At 40.6% G+C, this 19,745-nt stretch overlaps 1 protein-coding gene across 12 annotated transcripts in view; it reads left to right on the forward strand.

The window, feature by feature from the left end:
• The window catches only part of ank2b (ankyrin 2b, neuronal), a 134,737-nt gene that overhangs the window by 14,443 nt on the left and 100,549 nt on the right, over window positions 1-19,745 (forward strand). For 11 of the 12 annotated variants that reach the window (XM_066680544.1, XM_066680554.1, XM_066680555.1 and 8 more), the window contains exon 1: window positions 17,853-18,172. The exons of the other annotated variant lie outside the window; for it this stretch is intronic. In XM_066680544.1, coding sequence (XP_066536641.1) covers window positions 18,041-18,172 — 132 coding nt within the window. In that variant the 5' untranslated portion in view covers window positions 17,853-18,040. Of the gene's footprint in view, window positions 1-17,852; window positions 18,173-19,745 lie in introns of those variants that run through there. 12 annotated transcript variants of the gene reach the window in all.

Below are 19,745 nucleotides of genomic sequence, written 5' to 3' on the forward strand. Positions count from 1 at the left end.
TTGAGAGAAGCTTAATCTGGGAAACCACCCCTGAAAGTACAAAGCCGGTATGTATGAATTAAAGTGTAGTTGTGTTTTAAACAACGAATGGAGCAATAAGGATGATAACAGCAGCCTCCTCTAGTGACACATTTAAGGTAGAAACAAAATAAAATATGAAGCTGGTAAGATACAGGAAGACGACGGTAGCTTGTTCACTTTTTTGCCTTTCGTTTGTGGAGATAGGTGTTTCTGTGTAAATATATTAATTATGGTGCATTTTCTTAATTAATGAAGGTCCAAAGTTCTTGAAATTGTCTTTCCTCAACCTAGCAACCTACATGAGGTTTGTGTCTGTGAAAATGGAGGGGTGGGCGGGGCAGACCACAGGACCCATTTTAAACATGTGGTGTCAGAACTACATATTGTTCCTTTAAACCATATTTTTCTTGCGTTTTTTTTTTATTCCATTTAGAATGCAAGTGTGCCATTATGTACCAGACGCGTGTGTGTGTATGTATATATTTATTTATTTATTAATAGGTTTTTAACTGAGTTTAAACTGAGCTCATTCTTGACTTGATCTTTATTCTTCATCCTCTACACGGCTGTTCTCTTTATAAATGTATGAGGATGTGGTGACGGTTTCGTTTACCCTGGAGTTAAGGCCTTTATCAGTGTATTGCGCTGACATTGAGACGTCTATAATAAACATACCCACAGCCTCAAGGCACTATTCAACCTGGCTATTAGAGCATCTCTCCATAGGACTGACGGAGTAAGAGGATATAAATCAATATTCAAACCCATGAACCATGGGAATAAGTCAAATGAAATGCTATTCCATTGCACTCATCCATTATATTCACCTCCAGCCTTAAGCACTGTGTTGTCCTCCTTCCCTTTGAGCTGAGCGTTGGTGGGTGCAGAAAAAGAAGTAAAGAAATGAACAGTAATTAAGAGGCTCATTAAAAAGTTGTCTCATTATCTACATCTGAATGCAGTGAAGGACCTCAGGCTAGTTTTCACATCAATTAAAGATGGTTATGTTATCACACATCCCAGGAACCCTTATTAAGTCTAATACGCACTGTTACTGCTGTAATGAAGTGATGGATATATGCCATCGATTCTATTAATCTGTACACTGAACCGACACTGGATTAGGAACACCTACCTTGTGTCTACACTTTTATTTTATCAGCATTTTATCAGCTCCACTGACCATACAGGAGCACTTTGTACTACAATTACATACTGTAGTCCACCTGTTTCTCTGCGTATTTCTTTTTCCCATTTTATCCTCTTCTTCTGCAATGGTCAGGACCCCCACAGAGAAGGTATGATGTGTGGTAGGTTATTCTCAGTGCTGCAGTGGCACTGATGTGTTGGCGATGTGCTGTTACGAGTGGATCAGACACAACAGTGCTGCTGGAGTTTTTAAAGCCCTCAGTGTTACTGCTCGAATAAGAACAGTCCACCAACCAAAAATATCCAGCCAACAGGGTCCTGTGTCCACTGATGAAGGACTAGAGGATGGTCAACACAAACTGTGCAGTGACAGATGAGCTAATGTCTCTGACTTTACATCTACAGGTTGGACAGTTAGTCGACACAATGTTTAAAAACTCCAGCAGCACTGCTGTGTCTGATCCACTTGTACCAACGCACCACACACTAACACTAAGTAGCTGAGAATGACCCACCCCTCAAATCATACTGGCACTGTGTACCCACTGTGGACTAGTGCTGTATAAAAGCCATTTGCAGTTAGCTGTGAACAGTGGAACTGTGTGTTCTGGAGTGATGGAGCTCCATTTTTACCTTGTGATGAGTTGGATTGGTATAAGTAATCCATAAATAAGCAAAACACGTAACTGCCAGTTCTTTTACATTAGCCTTATCATGTAGACGTCCATATTGAATAGCACTGTGCTCAGTGGGGCCTGTGGAGAGGGAAGGGCTCTGTTTGATTCCTTTCCACGGATATCTGTGGCATTAAACCCATGAACACCCAGTGATCATGGGTGAATGCCTAGACATTTACACTGTGCAGAGGCTTCCTTCTACTGCATTGTGCTTCTGTTTGTCATTATTGATTTTATACCTGTGTCTAAATACAGATCCTAACCTCAATGCGCAAAAGCTCAGTCACACTCTCGCACTGGAAAGTCTCTGGCAAAGTTTAGTACCTACAAAGTTCTGTTGGAACACAGCCTGGTTCTCAACGTGTTTAAGTGACACAAAGGGTAAGCAAGATGGAAAACTCTGACAGCCGGGCTTGACGGGATTTGATTTGTCGGAACCTTTTTTCATCTTTGATGGAATAAGGGGCGACATCCCCAATTACATGCATTCCTTCAGACACCAATCACGGTATTTCACGTTTAGGGTGGTGTCGTGCCTGTCAGAATCTACAAGGATAAATTTTGCAGCATCCCCACAAACCTGTGTACACACACACTCAGGCACACTGGCCTTATTTTTTGTATGTGATTGTATTGTGTGATTTCCATTGCACTGGGATATGGATTTCTGTTTTACTAAATTTTACACAATGTTGACACCTCTTGTATTGACTGATATCAGTTCGGTTAAGCCACAGCCATCGTTGACCCTGTTGTTCAACAATGCTAAATAGAATGACATATTCAGAAGCAGCTACACATAAGCCTAAGGTCATCATGCCCAATGCCAAGTGTGGGCTGGTGGGGTATAAATCCTCTAAGCATTTGACTCTGAAGCATTACAGCTGCATTCTCTACCTTTGGAATGTGTTGGTATCTGACTGCACTGAATTGTACGCTTGAATACTATCAAATCCTCACAGTATAAATCGTTCCATGAAAAGCAGAGTGGGTGACCTCCAAAATAATAGCCTTGATTTCAAAGGAAACGTTGTCTGCAAGCTTTTGGCCATGTATTTTCAATCCAATTCTCCATTGACTAGTTAGTGTTCATTGAACTGTAAGTGTAGGAGGTAATACTCACATTGCTGAGGGCCTCAAATGTTTCATAAGATAACGAAGGCTGGGAAATATGCGCTCATACCAAAATAGCGTGATTAGAAAACTCATATCCAGAGCGTTCTCAGTGGATCTTGTGGATCTTTCCTTTTTCTTCCTCTATACTGTGGTTTAATTACATTGACTTGTTCATCCATCATCCTTCTGGGCTCTAGTTTCTCTTTGTGTTATCTCCTTTTCACTCTCCTATATTCTCTCTTTATTATTTGTAGTTTTATCTACTCTTCACAACTTGTCTTTCACTTATTTTCCCCATATGTCTATTTTCAAAGCACGTTTTCATTTATGAATTAACTTGTCTTACTCTGTCTCCAAACATTCCATTTCTCTTCTGTTATTGTCTTAAGGGACATAATGTGGATGAAGCCGCTGTAGTCTCCCACTCTCATAGTGAAATCTCCACTTTGTAAAAGGTAATCCAGTTATACACAGCAATCTCCACCCCTCCCTCTTTCAGCAGCAGGAAGAATCTTTTGTTCAAGTAATCCGATTGATGTGGTTTTTTGTCCCGGTTTTTGCTCGAATCCATTGCCTAGCCACCACCCAGATGACACTGGAACAAGGCTTAAACCTTGGAGCAATACCTTTAGACCGGCCCGATAACAGGCAGTGTCCCATAGAGTTTGAGATGGAATTCTCTGAAGGATTATAGGGAGCGTACAAAAACCTGCACGGCCCGATAAGGTGCTGTTCTGATCAGTTCATATAGAAGACCTCTTTGATCTAATGCCAGTTTTCAGAACTCTATATCCACTCTTTCTTTTCCGATTAGTGCTATGCCTGCAGAATATGGACAGTAGACTAGTGTTATGATCATATAGCTATATATGGCATTATATTTTATGCTTTGGTTAATTATTGATGTCATGTTATTGGAGATTGGCCTGCATTATTGACCATTTTGAGAGTTCTGACTTTTCACCCAAACACCAACAGAAACACCCACAGAGCTGTGATGAATCTCACTGTTCTCAAACAGTACAAACACGTCAGTTAAAATAACACATTATAGGTCCTGAAGGAAGATGCAAGGTTCCTGAAAACGATTGGCATCTCACAGCCTTCTACATGTCAATGTCAAGAAAAGCATAAATAAGCAGTACATTGTGAGCCCCATATCTGTTGTGTAATATATTTATTGTTCATGTGTGTAGTTAATGGTGGCACAATACGCAACATGGGGTGCAGTAATTTAGTTCATATGGTGCAGAGTACACATCCCCCAGAAGACAATAGACTTGTCAGAGCAGCTTATTGTTACCTAATTATGATTAATGACCACTTAGACACCAAGATTTCTCTAGTCTGTGAGAAAACCCAGCGGCATCCTTGGTAAGGAGGATACAATATGGTAGTAATAGAATGTGAAATACAGTTGAATCCATTGTAATTCAGGCTTCACTGTGGTAATGAGCAGTTTCTTTTGGCTTGCACTCTGGGATGGTATGAGGGTCTTTGTGGCTGAGATGTTCACTAGTTCGTTCATGCCCATGTCTCTGGGGTGCTGCCACCAGCAGGGTCTTTAATCTTTAGCGAAAAGTATTTGAGTTCAGTGATATCTTGCAAGGGTGGCGTTATACGTTGTGGACACAAACATCACTGTCCTCAGTGCCGGCTGTAAAGTGATATAAATCCTCCCAGCATTGGAGTGAATGAGCTCACCCTCTGGGATGTGTTGGAATTGAATTTAGACTCCAGAACTAATTATAAGTACCTGGTGCTGGATGATGTTACGCCCCTTAAGACTGTGCTTAGCCATGAGTGGGGTGACCTCAGGCTCATGTGCAGCATTTCCACAGCATCCCATTCCTTAAGAATGCTTTTCTATCCAGATTGTACAAATGGCATAAAACACATGCATCAACAATAGGTGCACCTTAAACCTTTATTATAAGGAGGGACCAAACTTAAAGGCACACATATACAAACATTCTGCTGTGTTTAGAATGTTGCTTAATAGCTTGCTTAAAAGTTATATTCTGTTCATCAGTTATCATTGTATTTTTTGTATTCTGACTCTCTGTAAGAAATGTGTGAGAAGTGAGAGGCATGGACAGAAAGTTCCTGAGGAACAAGTGTGTGTGTGAGAGAGTCTGAGAGTATAGAGTGGTGTCCATTCACTGTAAAATAAAGACTCGACTATTGAGTAGAGGTCTGGCCTCTCTTCCTGGAAATGACAGAGAGCTTGAAACATTGGGGATATTGTCATTTCACATTTGTGGAGCACTGGCAGTGGTGTTCTGACTGCTGAGGGAACATAGTTCTGAGGAACATAGTTTTCCACTTCTTTTGAGCTTCGTTCGTACTGTCTTCTCCTGTTGTTTTCATCTGCCCACACAATTACTCCACTGTCTGATCCACTTGGGTTCAACTTTGCCATATTGCTCTAATGAAATGTACTCAAATATTTTCCTTCTTGACATTTCTGGGTCTCCATGTGTCAAAATTTCCTAGTACCCTGTAACAAAAACATCCAGTGACAAACAACACAATATCTGACAGCTACATTTTCCAGTTGGATTATGCCAATTGACAACACATAAAACTATATTAACAGCATTTACTAAATATTCTGGCTGTCTGTGATTTTACAGTATTTCATTTATAAATATAACTCACAATATGCCTGAAAATAATGTAAAATTAATCTAACAATCATAAATAAATGAAGTAGTTTTAATAAATGTTGCTCACTAACCTTCTACTAAAGAAGAACTTTATTTAAATTAAAATAATGCTATTTTATATATTATCTATATATTTTTATATTTATCCATATTCATATAAATAGCAAATCTGTAAATGTAGCCTGGTATTAAATGCTCACATTTTCTCAGTGTAGGGTGATTGTTTAGTTTCATGGCCCTGCACTTGGCTTTCAAAGCCAGCCTTGACCATCCAGATCATAGTCACTTGACCTTTGATCTCAGCAGTCCATTTACAATGCTGGACATCTTTAATTTGCCCACAGTATCTCCATGTGTCTGAAGGTTCTTTGGCTGTAGGCACAGATTCTTCCATTTTCTCTTTTCTCTGTTCAGCTTGTGTGAAATAGGGATTGCGGAGAATGGTGTCAAACCAGTCGTCCACCAAAATTGAAAATATGGAAATGAAATCTGGTCCTAATGAACCCTGTCTTGCTTCAGAGCCCCAGGCCATCTTGAATAATGTGCCTGTCCCCTACTCACCCCCCCAAACATTGATTGATACATTATTCATTTTAGCTGGGGAGACCCGTGGGGTGATACTTGTGTCTGATGACGACTGGGATGGGAAATGGACTTGAGCCACTTCAGCAAATGTCGCCCCAGTGACAGCAGTTCTGCAGATGTGTAAATATTGATGAAAACCTGCCTGATGCTAATTAGCAGGGATGAAAGCTTGTGAGACTCTAACATCTAATAGACTTTGGAAAGGGGAAGGCTTCAAAGGTCAAAAAAGGTTTTTTATGAGTTCTTGTCAATGCAGATACCCTTTACAGTGCGTCAATAATAATAATAAAAAAAAAAACTAAATTGACTTTACAGAAGAGAAACCGAATTAATATTTTGGGGGTTTATCCTTGGAAGTGATTAATAAAATATATAAATGAGCGTGTCTTTAATTTATTTACACTCATCTAAAAGACGGATTTAACTGTAGTAGATTTCCACATACTCTCTCTCTCTCTGCCTTTGACATTTCCTTTTATTATTCCTTTCATTGTGGAAATCATTGTCACAGATGTCAGTGTGTGAGGACAGAGCGGTCCGATAGATCTTCCCTGATCTTGACAAGTTGTCATTCTGCATTGTTAGAAAACCCTGCTGAACCAGACATGACTCCACTTATCTTACAATGCAGGGTGGCAAGCAGTAGTGGCACCAGAAATGCTGTTCTAAATCAACATAACAAATTTGCAGGTGGGCCAAATATTTTGCTCTTTAGAGAAGGCTTCAGACTAGACGTCACAAAGCTCCAGGGTTCAGGGGTTGTGGGTTCAAGGCTTGCTCCAGGTGACTGTCTGTGAGTTGGGTGTGTTCTCACCGTGTCTGCATGGGTTTCTTCCAGGTGCTCTGGTTTGTAACCATGGTTCAAAACACACATTGGTAGGTGGATTAGCTACGCAAAAGTTGCCATAGTTGAGGGTGTGAGTGAATGCGTGAGTGTGTTGCCCTGTGGTGCACTGGTGCCCCCTCCAGTGTGTGTTCCCAGGGATTCCAGGTAGGCTCCAGACGCGCTGCACCCTGAAGCGGTTAAAGGCAGTAAATATGATAACTGCTATAGCTTCCTAAATTTGTATTACAGAGAAATGTGACATATTTTTATAGGGTTGCGAAAGCCTTCATTATTACACATGCTTCACATATTTTACACAAACTTTAGTACAGTACAGTATTTAGTACACTAGTGCTCTGGTCCTTTAATATAAATATGCCAAGTACTGCTTTGAAATTTTGGTCAAATCTAAGCATCTACCATATGCTGATCAGTGTGACCATGATTCTGATTGTTTGAGTGGTTATCTCCACAATGTTGAGACTCCCACTGCTGCTAGAGCTCTAGGATTTGGCTCTAATGGCTTTAGCTGTGTATTGTTTGTGATTATTCCTTGACGTTATGGTCATTAGTTAAACAGGGATTTCTATTGGTCAGTGTTAGAAATTCCAACTGTGTTTTTGTTTCATTTATTCATGAGATTTAAATTTAATGCTAATTTGAGCACTTATTTTGGGAGGGCTGATGATAACAGTGGGTGTGCCCAGGCTGGCAGGCTCAATTAAAACCACTGCCACTGGTGCCAAGAAGGGTTCTTTGAAGTTTTGCCACAAAAGAGCTGCTTTGGTTCGAAACAGAGCTGTTTCAGTGAATGTTTTTGGTGCCATTTTGTGGTGAGTGAGTTTGAAGGACACTTCAAACTCAGAACGGAAGTTCATGCTTTTCCTGAAATGATGCATCCAAGCCACAAAAATATATTGGAACCTATTATGAAAATATTTAGGATTTATGGGCTTTAAATATAGGAAGTCCATTCAGCAGTAAGCGGTCTGTAGTTTGTGACATAAACCCAGTCTAACACTCTACTATGGTGGTTGAAACATAACCCCGCCGGGTTGTTCAAGGCTATAAAGCACACTCTCATTCCCATTGTGTTATTGACTGGGTACCCGCTTTGCAAAGTGACTGATTGAATATGTAATTTGTATCTAACATTTCCATTGCTTTGCCCTCCAGTGCTTTCTGTATTGACTCCTCTTGCAGACCTTAATGAACCCACAGTCTGGAAGAGTCCATGATCTCAGTGCAGGGACTCGCTGGAGCATGAGAGGACTTCATCTATTTGGATTGTGAAACCTGATGTTGAGATTTTACCACATCAGTAACAGCAGCTGCCCTGCATTCTTCATTCTTTCTTTCTATCTTCTCAGTGTCCCTCCATCTCTCCCATTTTCTCCATCCTTTTCTCTCTGTCCCACCTTAACTTGGTCCCTGACTAACTCATTCACTCACTCTTCCTGATTGGGCTTATTTGTAAAACAGCTTTGCTGACTGTAAGTGTGGTGTGTATGTGGACTCCTGATTCGTGGCAGAGATGGATTTAAGGCGACACATAAACAGTGTCAATCCCCAGTGTGGGTTTATTTTGTGTGATGATCAGGTGATTTTTAATATTTTGGGGATGATGATGTGTGGTAAAGCTAAAGTGTGTGAGTGTGTGTTTGTGGTGGGGGGGTGGGGGTGACTGAAGGAATGGGTGGTACTTTTAATGTTCATTGTTACACTGCTTCAGCTTCACCTCAAGGAAGCTTAAAAAGAGATTTAACCTCTGCAGGCACTTGCACGCATGCGCACAAACTTGCATGCGCGCACGCAGACACACAAACACACACACATGCACACTGCGTCTGCTCCATTATCCTGTGGTAGGGATTTTTGGGACATTCCCTACCCACTATGGTGTGTGTGTGTGTGTGTGTACTGTGGCTCCTTCTAAGGTCTGATTCTGGGTCAGTCTAGAAGACTTCACTATTTCTAGCTACTTAATCCTCTAAACGATTTTTTTTCTCTGAGCATCTGCGTGTGTGTGTGTGTGTGGAGGGGGGGATATCACAGTGTGCTAATACCTTCAGGCCAGTAATCCCTTGGCAGTGGCAACTGTATGGTCTCCCCTTATTACTGTCCTGTCCACACTCTCCTTCTTTCCTTCCTTATCCCTTTATTCTTTAATATCTGGACGTTGCAGTAAGGGCTGGGCTTGGTCAGCCCCGCCGGGGAAACCCATGAGTGGAAGGATGGTGACTGGAGCAACTGTCCAGGTAAGAGTGGAACAGGTTGAGATCGTATCTTGTTGCTGTTGTGTCAAATCCTTTCTCAGGGGCCACTGATTTTAAGCTGAGGTTTGTTAGAATATTGTACATTGTACAGGTACAAGACCCGCAACCGGTTGCTCAGAAACTATGTTAGTTTAACATTTGTCCTGCAGGATTATTATTTCTTTGTCATTATTGTACTGCAAAGCCATCTTAAGTATAGGCACTATAGTTATTTGTCCTGTTATCTGACATCAACACTATAAAATTTGTTCATATGTTTCTCTGCCTCATTTCTCATACAACATTGAGTTAAATGTAAATATCTGTCACATATTGATTAATTGTTGCTGTCACGTGTTGAGAATATTCAACATATTTCTAGATTGTTTTAGTACAAATTCACCTTAAATATAATCAATTTCTCATTATCTGATTATCCTAAATATGGGCAGTATGGTCAACTTCTCATTTTCCAAAATACAAATAACACTACAAAACCATTCAGTCTATTTATGGAGTTTTTTAAAATGTGATTTCATCTTAAATATAAGTATTATAGTCAATTTCTTTACAGTCCAAATGTAATATACTAAAATATTATTCCTAGACATTTCCTTGGCTGATGTCTTATTAAATATATGTAATATAGCCTTCTTATTCCTCATTATTTCATACACATTCTTAAATAAATATGGCAGTTTTTAATTAATTATTTTTTACTTCATATAAACAATGATATGCGAGTGCAGTGCGTACATTTAGCTTGATAGGATCACTTTGTACATGAGGAAAACTCATCTAAAAGAGTAACATTTAATACGTTCAAAATCCCATAAATAGCCATATATTCAAGTGTTATTCTGTAACTTTAATAACTTAGTTATATTTATATGTAAAGAGGGAATAATGGAGAGTTTGGCATTTGTGCTTTAAGAATGTATTTCTGTCTCTACATAATATATTTATAATGATTTTTTTTTGTTCACATTACTTTTGAGATGGTTGTTACCTACAGTAATAGTGTGTGCACCAAATTTTGAGTGAGTTTTAAATGCGAAAGGGTAGTAATATTTTCTGTGATCACATTAATAACACACATTTTTGCAGAATAATAAAGATTCTTAATAGCTGTAACTGTTTTCAAGTTATTATATTTGTAGCTTAGAATTATGATTTTCTTAGCACAGTGGGGGTGAATTTTTATTTTTTTTTCTGCCAGCTCCTTCATCCCAGTCCAAGTGTGCCTCTCCTTCCTTGGCTGAAATTGTTAATTAAACTAAAGAGAGCCAAAATGAGCAACGACAAGGAGGCAGGTCCTAATGCTGCCACCAGATTAACTTTAATCCCTATTATAATAGAGCCCCTTATTGCAGCTTTTCATCATGACCAATTATTATTTTAGGTCTTTAAGGACAAAGGAATTCATTTCTTATATGGATGAGGGCGATAGTGGTCTGAGATTTCCTTTCAGGCCTCAGACAAAGGGGATTTACTTGTGGGGCAGTAAGCTTAATTGTTCTTGAATTGTTTCTTTAGACCACATCAGTACAGTGCAGTTTTTTCAATGGAATATATACCACCTTCAAGTATGTTCCCATAAGTAGACACACGGCAAAGCTTTAGATAAAAGAACATAAGAACAGGGCTGCATTTCAGTTGTAATAACAATACATTTGAAGTCGGGGTGGGCGATATGACTCTAAAATAATATCACAATATTTCAGGGTATATTGGCGATATGACAGAAAACTGAACAATACTTGTATTAATGTAATATATGGAAATGATTCTTTCATTTCTAAAACAATGGCATGGTTTATTGTACATCTGATTTTTTATAACCAAACCACCTCCACAATTCTCTTCACTTTTTCACTTTTTTGAAGCAAATTCCTCCAAATCAGAGCCACTTTGCACCGTACTTCACTGTCACTAAATGACTCATGTAAAGAATGTATACCGTATCATGGGTAACTGCATAATGTCATTATGTAAACAAATCTGAATATCACTAATATCTCAATATTGATTTTTTTTTAACTGTTTTAAAAATTGACGAAGATATTGCAATGTTATGATATGGCACATATCACTAGTAAATATAGTTTACACTGCCCTAAAAGCAACCATGTCCAGCCCCTGGCATGAACTTGACTAATAACTTAGAGATACAAAAAAGAGGAATATAAGGATAAACTGTAAGCAAGGTCTCTATCTCTTACTCTCAAATATAGACACACACACACACACACACACACACACGATACATTGTGTTAATATTTTTATACCTGCAGATGTAGACAGAAGTATAGATGAGTTTGATTGAAGTGTGTGTGTGGATGTGTATTATACAGTACAGGCCACATCTCAATTTTTTTCTGTAGGTATAGGATGGTGACGTCTCAGCCCGGATGCAATGCACTTGAGTCTGGTTGTCTCCTTTGGCAATGTCTGGGCTCTGTTGAAAATGACTGGTTACCATGGGGACTCCTGGCTGCAAACAGGAAGCAAGTGCAAAACGCCCAGCAAAAAATAGCAGTGCAAGCTGTTCTTAAAATAGAGAGACTACAACCTGCTGCTAATCTGAACAATTCTCGTTGTTTCTGATTTTTAACCTGAGCTTGATTCAGTTATACTGACGCAAGGGTGACTGATAATAAAGCAGCATTTTTCATTTTTGGTTTGCACAATGTAAAAATGCATGGCGGAATCAGTGTGACAGGCTTTAAGCTTAAGGATGTGCGTTCTGACTAATTATGATATTCAAGTGTTGGAGTGCTGCTGTGCAGTAAGTCTTAGCTCATTGACACCTGAAGTCATCTCCATTATTCATCCAACACTAAAATGACAATGAGTACATTTGGAAATCTTATAATCCTGCTATGCTTTACGAATAAATTGCAACATAAGCTACTAATTAGTCCTGAAAATTAGTGGTGTCACCTAAGAACCTCAATCTGCCAACGTGTTTTACACTGTGGCCTCACAATGCCACCCATGCCTTTGAATTGTTGGCCTTGATAAATTCTCAGTCTACAACAATAACAATATCAGTATCTTGAACAGTGATTTCTGCATTGAAATACTGTCTCTGTATTGGAAGTGATCTATATTTCTCTGAATATAGAATTCCTTGATACTTCAACACTCTGAGATTAGTCAGAATGCTCTGAGCAAATAACGTTCATTGCACTGGGAAAGGGGCTTCATTATTACAGTAAACAAGGCTAATTGGCAATGACAATTTTACTGAATGATACAGGCTACTGTGCCGTCCATGATGTATCAGCTATATGTATGAGCTTTACTGCTCATGTTAGTGTTACATCACACACACCCACTGAATTACACACTCCACATAGATGCTGGTCAGTATGTTTCCAGACATCTTCTTACATTCCACAGATGGAATCTAATCCACTCTCCTACTGGCCAGGGACCCTAATTGCATTGCAAATATTGGCCTACATTAACGAGGAAATGTTATATTTTATGTATATAGACCAGTGGAGATCCTCAGGGCCTTCTAGACCTTCAGAGAAGGCCTAATGGTTTCTGGGTAGGAGCAAACGTACTATATGTTTATGTTTATCATCATGCAGGGGGTTTTTAATCTCAGCAGTTATATTCAGACTTACTCCATTGTTACGGTTTGTTTAGAAACAAAATAATAAACTCTTGAATTATCTAATAATAAATTGTCCATCAAGGATATTTTCTTTGTGCTATACTTTTTTCTCATTGAATAAACATTCATTTTTCAGGCAGCATTTTAAGTAGGCTAGGGGTGCCCAGCAACACTACAGTCCAGTATAATTTCATGAACAACACAATAGTTTTAAGTGATCATAATTAATAGATGCATGGCTATGTGTGTGTGTCTGTGTGGCTTTTGATATTCCTCTGCCAGTCAATTTAGGACCATTGCCATATAAATACAATTTTGTTAGTAGCCAAGGTTGCTGGTAGATATTTGCATGTTTTTTTTATTTTTATTATTATTTTTTAAAATTCAATTATGATCTGAAGTGTAAGAGAGAATTTTTGAAGTGTGTTTCTTTTTTGACCATGTGCCAGGTAGCACATTGGTGTGTGTGTGTGTGGCCAGACAGATGGTATCGCCGGTGTAATCCATGAGTCACCCGTGTCGCCCTTTCTTCACATAGTGACACACACAGCACAGACACTGTTGCTTATCTACGCTCTGAAAGATACACTAAAATGTGCCACTCTCTTTTATTCCAAAATGAAATCAGGAAATAATCACTGATAAATAAACAGATGAATCAGACTTCATCCATTTTTGACAGGCTGTCCTTGGTCGTGTGCGACATTCAAATGAATACAATGCATAGAAACAGATTTCCCCACACAGAAATTGTGGATGAGTGGGAAGATAAGGACTTGTGTGAGTAGAGCTTGTCCATTTGATAGTCTACTTCCTGTGTATATTGTGTAACATGAACACTGGGTGTGGATGGGCATTTCAGTCAAATGCAGTGTTCACAGTATTATTCAAACAATGGTGTCCTTAGCACAAAGGCCTATAGCGGTGTCTTAATTAATTACTTACAATGTTACATTCATGACTCCCACTGTGTCTATGGGTTAAATTAATATCAGCGAATAAAAAGGGCACCCACTATAGACAAAGACATTCTGTTTTGCAAACGCAGCTTGAGTAAGAAATGTGTAATATGAAACAGGACACTCTGAAGCAGCTACACATGGTGCCCAGGTCTCCATGCCATATGCCAATGACCATCTAAAGATTATTAAACTCCTGAGCTTTGGGTTGGTGCTCCAGCCACTATCATTTGGATGATGTTGGAACTAGTCATCCAACATCAGTACCTGACCTTACTAAAGCTTATTTGGCTAAGGGCAGTCCAATCCTCAGAAATGTTTCTGTATCGAGTGTAAATCCTTCCCACAAGAGCTGAGGCTGTTACTGCACCAAAATGGAAACACATTTCTATAATACCGTTAATTTCAGAATGCTTGGATGTCCTCAAAGTTTGAAGAAAGCTAGATTTATTTGTTGAGATGTCACCAGAGCAGACCAGCAAGGCAATGGTTTTTGAGTCTGGAGATCCATTGGTTTGAAGAGGGACCTGTAATATCCTAGTTACACCTGTGTGTGTGTGTGTGTGTGTGTGTGTGTGTGTGTGTGTGTGTGTGTGTGTGTGTGTGTGTGTGCATGTTTTTGCGTGTGTACACAAGCATGTGACAGAAGGGGATTGGGGCACCAGGACCCACAAAGAAAGCTGAACTAAACCCCTTATTGCTGATCGTACATTATCTCCCTGCCCAGAAGCAGACAGTTAACTTACCTGTGTATGTTTGAAATGTATTGAGCTGTTTGTATTGTGTAAATGTTCATGAATTTGAGAAACTGCACTCTGCCAACTCTGTCCCTGCTTCCTTCTTCTTTCCCCTGGCTCAGGATCAGGCAACACTGCTTCCATGCCAGCTGAGTGAAAACAGAAAGCCATCTGCTCTCTCTCTCTTTCTTTCTCTCTCTCTCTCTGTCTGCTAGGATTTTGAGATTAGGTAGCTGGAGTGACTTGTACTGTAAAAAAAAGAAATAGTAAGAATGGAAAATGATAGACAGATACTTTAGAATTAGAATCACTTTATTGGTCGCTGTGCTTGCACACAGAGGAAAATGTTCTCTATATTTAACCCAATTCGTGCAGTGAAACACTCATTTATGCACACACTAGTGAACACTAGGGGGCAGTGGGCAGCCCTAGGCATGGCACCTGGGGAGCAATTGGGGGTCAGGTGCCTTGTTCAAGGGCACTTCATTAATAACCTGCCGGCTCTGGACATCGAACCGGCAACCTTCCGGTTACAAGCCCAGTTCCTTAACCATGGAACCATATGTCTCTCCAAAATCACAACACGTCACTGCGTCAATGGCACCTACACACATACGCAAGACACCCACGCCATGGGCAATGATGACGATATTTAGATTCACCTTGCTTTTAGGTTGCTTTATTGGCATTAGGAATTATTCTTATTCTCATTATTTATTTTTAATTATTATTATTATTATTATTATTATTATTATTATGACTTGGCCTCATTTGGTATCTGGTACTAATAAGGTTCTTCAGAACTATGAATAAAATACTCATCATTATTTGCTATTTCGTAATACTGAGATCTTTATAATGATATTTTTAATACTTACAGAATCATTCTTTATTCGCTTGTTCATATTCTGTAACTGCCTCCTCTAGTTCAGGGGTCATGGTGGGTCCAGAGAATCCCCACAGTCAGTGATCTGAAGTGGGGCTTGAACTCCAAGATCCTGGAGCTATGTTGCAGCAACACTAGCCGAGGCACCATTGTTGCTGTCTGTGTAGTTTACCTGAATAAAATTAACCCTGTGTAAAAAAGCTGTTGAAGGATGGGACATCTGGAAATCTAGTGTATTACTGTGTGAGAAATCACTTGCCACTTTAAATGAATAAATACATTAATTAAATAAAAATAGTACTGTAGATGTAGTAATATATAATATCAGATGAATATTTCGCAACAAAAAGCAGTGAGTAAATGTGGGTTGAAAATAATTGCAATGTTAAAAATGTTGGTTAATCAGAGAATGTAGTTTAAAAGCTGTGAATATAAGGGGTGTTGTCTCTGGATGTTGATTCTTAAGTGATTAAGTCTGTGCAGACGATTAAAAAAAACTGTGTGTTCACTCTTTAGTTATTAAATGCTTCATGTGATTGGAGCACACAGGCAGCAGATGGCGCCATAAGAGAACAAACAGAATTGAAGCTTGGTCTGCAGAGGGCTTGTTTTTGTAGCTGAGATACGAGGAGTGTTAGTCTCTGGGGCTTTTACCTCACTTCATTGCCGTAGATTTGTTGAAGAATTGCTAATATTGTTCTTCAAGATTAGCTAATACGTTTGGAGTTGGCTCGTGCTTGTTGTTTCTAAGTGTGTTTACTGGTAAACAAAGGTTTGGGTGTGTCTAATGCTGTAACCAGTATTTTTATGTTGTGCTTTTATTTTGGAGGAACAAGATGTACTGCATTGTGGGTAACGTAGTTTTCTGCGTAGAAGGTAATGCAGCATTGCTGTTTATATGGGGCTACCATGCATGATTTATTGTTTAACACTATGGGTGCAATTTCACATTCATGAAACAAAGAAGTACACACACACACACACACACACACACACTCACACACAGCTTTGATGTGTGCCACTTTGACAGCAGGTGCAGCTGGGCCTTTTTTTTTTTTTTTGGCAGACCTGACAACAGTATGTTCCTCACTAATGAGTGGACACCCACACACACACACTCCTTGAAGGACTGTCCCAATCTAAATGCCATTACATTGGAACATTGTGACACTCTCTTAAGAAATAGCTTTGTATTGCCAATAGGAAAATATATGCTATCACCAAGCACCATTTACACAGCAGCAAGCGCACAAACAAAGATGGAAAGACTCTTTTTGCTTCATTATGTCCCTGCTCCACTGGTTCTTCTGATGCTGAGAGCCTACACCATGAGTCTAAATGTCTATAAAGCCCTCACAATAGTGGCTTCAGATCTTTTAGGGTGCATTCCTTGTGGTCACAGACTTACTGCTGGCATATCTAACAGGTCTAATTGCAGCGTGATGCTTTGGAGCAGTTTGCTCAATGCCAGGTATCGTCTAGAATGGTATATAAAACCCCAGTGTAGTGCTGTGGACCTGCGTTCCCTGGAGTGATGGAGCTCCATTTGATACGTGTGACACGAGAAGGAGTTATGTATGTGATCCAATAATCAACCTGAATGTGTTTTTCATATGCTAGATTCAGACTGGTGTGTTACAAACAAGCACGGGCTAGCAAGCAGGGACAGTGAAGAGGTGGTGGTGGGGGGCAGGATGGAGGAGTGTGTCACGTACTGTGTTTTGTGCGGGAGCTGCGAAATCACATAGCCCCCCCCCCCCTTCTTGGGAGCAGACCACACCATTATGTGCCAGTGATGGGTGTGAGAGGGGGATGGAGGATAGGAGGGGGATGAGGAGGTTCCTTTAATCTTTTATCTGCCCCCCTGTGTTAAGCAAGCATGGCTGCACCAGTTTGTCTCTCCCAGGGGACTGTGAGCCGGTGCAGTTTGGACCCTCACGCCTGTGTGGAGGACAGAGGGACATGATTGGTCTAATAGTCTTGTGCTGTTTATGGTTATTAGTAATGACACGACTGAGTGCTAAAGCGGCTAACGGTGGCTTGTTGCTATAAAGGGAGGGGGAGGGGTCTTTCAGGGTGTCTCTCTCTCTCTCTCTCTCTCTCTCTCTCTCTCTCTCTCTCTCTCTGTTGTATGATTTCAGTCTCTGTCTCTCATTGAAGATGCTTATGCCATTCCTACACCACGCCCTCCTCTGATCTCTCTCGCTCTCACTCTCTCTTTTCTCTCTCTCTCTCTCTCTCTCTCTCTCTCTCTCTCTCTCTCTCCCTCTCCCCACCACACACACACATGCTTGCTGTCTCCTACCTTAGATGTAGATAGCCAGAGTGAGTGGAGGCTGGCTTTCAGAGAGGGCTGCTGTGGGAGGACTAGTGTCTCTCTCTCTTTCTCACTCTCTCTCTCAGCAGCTCTTCTGGAGCAGGTGCTCCCCCTCTGCTCTCCTTTTGGAAAGAGGGAAGGGATAAACTCACCTGCTCCTCTGGTCCTTACACTCTTATTTTTTTCGCTGGCGTGCTGCGATTTTAGCCGTTGTCATGGCGCACGCGGCGGCGCAACTCAAAAAGGCGCGAGTGGAGATGGAGCAGCAGATGCCCGACTTGAAGGCGCTGGAGAAAGCACGAGAGAGGAGGCGGCGTTCTCGAGAGAGGGCCGAGCGCAGGCGCAAGGTAGAGCAGAAACCTGGCTTTTTCCATGCCGTGATCCAGCCATCGTCATGGGACCAGGGGCTCCCCGTCACTCCCTTCCCTGGCTTAGCCTGTTCATCCATCCCTTCCCTCTCCATCTCACCTGCCATCTCCTCAAGCACTCATCACTCATCCAGATCCACAGCCACTCCTCCTCCTCTCTGAAGTCATGAGCTTCAGGACTCTAGCCTTACCTAGCACCTCTCCACCACATCCTTACCTCCCACCTTCTAATTTTTTTTTTAGTAGAGAAGGCTCTCGTGTGCGGCATCTACTTTGACTTGCTGGTTTATCACGTTAAGGAGGATAAGGTAGTGTTTTTACTGCCCATACTCAGAACTAAATCAGAACCAATTGTTTGTCATCACGATAAACAGTCATTTCTGCATTATACACGGTCACTGTGGTGGCATATTCAGTACCTTTAGTTACCTTTAGTTATATGTATAATAATTGTGGATTTTAAAGGACTGCAAATTAAAGTTTACAAATCTTCACCACTCCTTCTGTTGCAGAAAAGGTAATATACCTTTAGGGAATATGACTGCACTCTAAACCCTCTGCTGTACCTTTTTACAAAGTGCATTTACAATGTTTGTACCTTTAGAGACAATAATGTACATATAAGGCACAATTTTTTCTAATGGTGCAGTTTTGGTGGTAGATGGGTTTCCATTTTAAACCTCGTTCCTCTGAGAGTTCTTCATTTTCACTCACCACTGTCTCAGCTTTTGTGGGGCTTGGTCTCCAGTTTCTTCCCCATTTACTTACAGAGCCCTACATAAGTAAAATTGCCTCTTTAATCTATGATTTATTAATACATCAAGCATCTGCTTTGGTGTTACGTCCACAGCTGCAGCAACAGATATGTTCATGCCTGCTCACACAGCACCCAGGTTGCACAATGGATGACGGGGAGAGAAAGAGCATAAACTACGTCGACATCTGCTTTTCTCGAGCATTCTTTTACATAACGCTTGCTTTCTATATTTCAGTGCTGTCGCTCTGTTCCCTGCCGCCCACACTGCACTGAGACGTACCCTTCCAGACCCTCTCTCTCCAGCAAGTCTACAGCATGCAGCATTCTCTTCATTCTCTCTGCACTTCCATCTCATCTTCCCTCATTAGCCTTCCCCCAACATTGTGTCTAAAAGATTCTGCTGCTTGGCTTGAGCTCACTTGAAAAGACTTTTCTCGGTGTGTCTTCTGTGGTGCTGCTGCAGCCCCACGCACATGTACAGTGCATTTGCCACTATGCGACTGCGCGTTTGGGAAATCTGCCGGGAAGCGAGATCAAGGACACCTCTCAGCCAAGCATTAGCATTTGCACATGCTAACACCTGCCTCCTGATCACTTGATAAAGACTTTCTTTGTTTAAGAATAAGAATGCATTCCTGTCACAAGGGACACACCGGTAAAGAAACGTTGGCAGACTGAGATGTACTAAATTTACAGTCACTCCCTGAGGAACTCTCACCTCTGTTCTGTTTCCAAGGAGATTGTGAAGCTTTAAAAAAAATATTCTCGCCTCCCACCCATCTAGGCAAAGCTCAT

This window comes from Hoplias malabaricus, chromosome 9, assembly GCF_029633855.1.
Source record: "Hoplias malabaricus isolate fHopMal1 chromosome 9, fHopMal1.hap1, whole genome shotgun sequence".
NCBI classification, from domain to species: domain Eukaryota; kingdom Metazoa; phylum Chordata; class Actinopteri; order Characiformes; family Erythrinidae; genus Hoplias; species Hoplias malabaricus.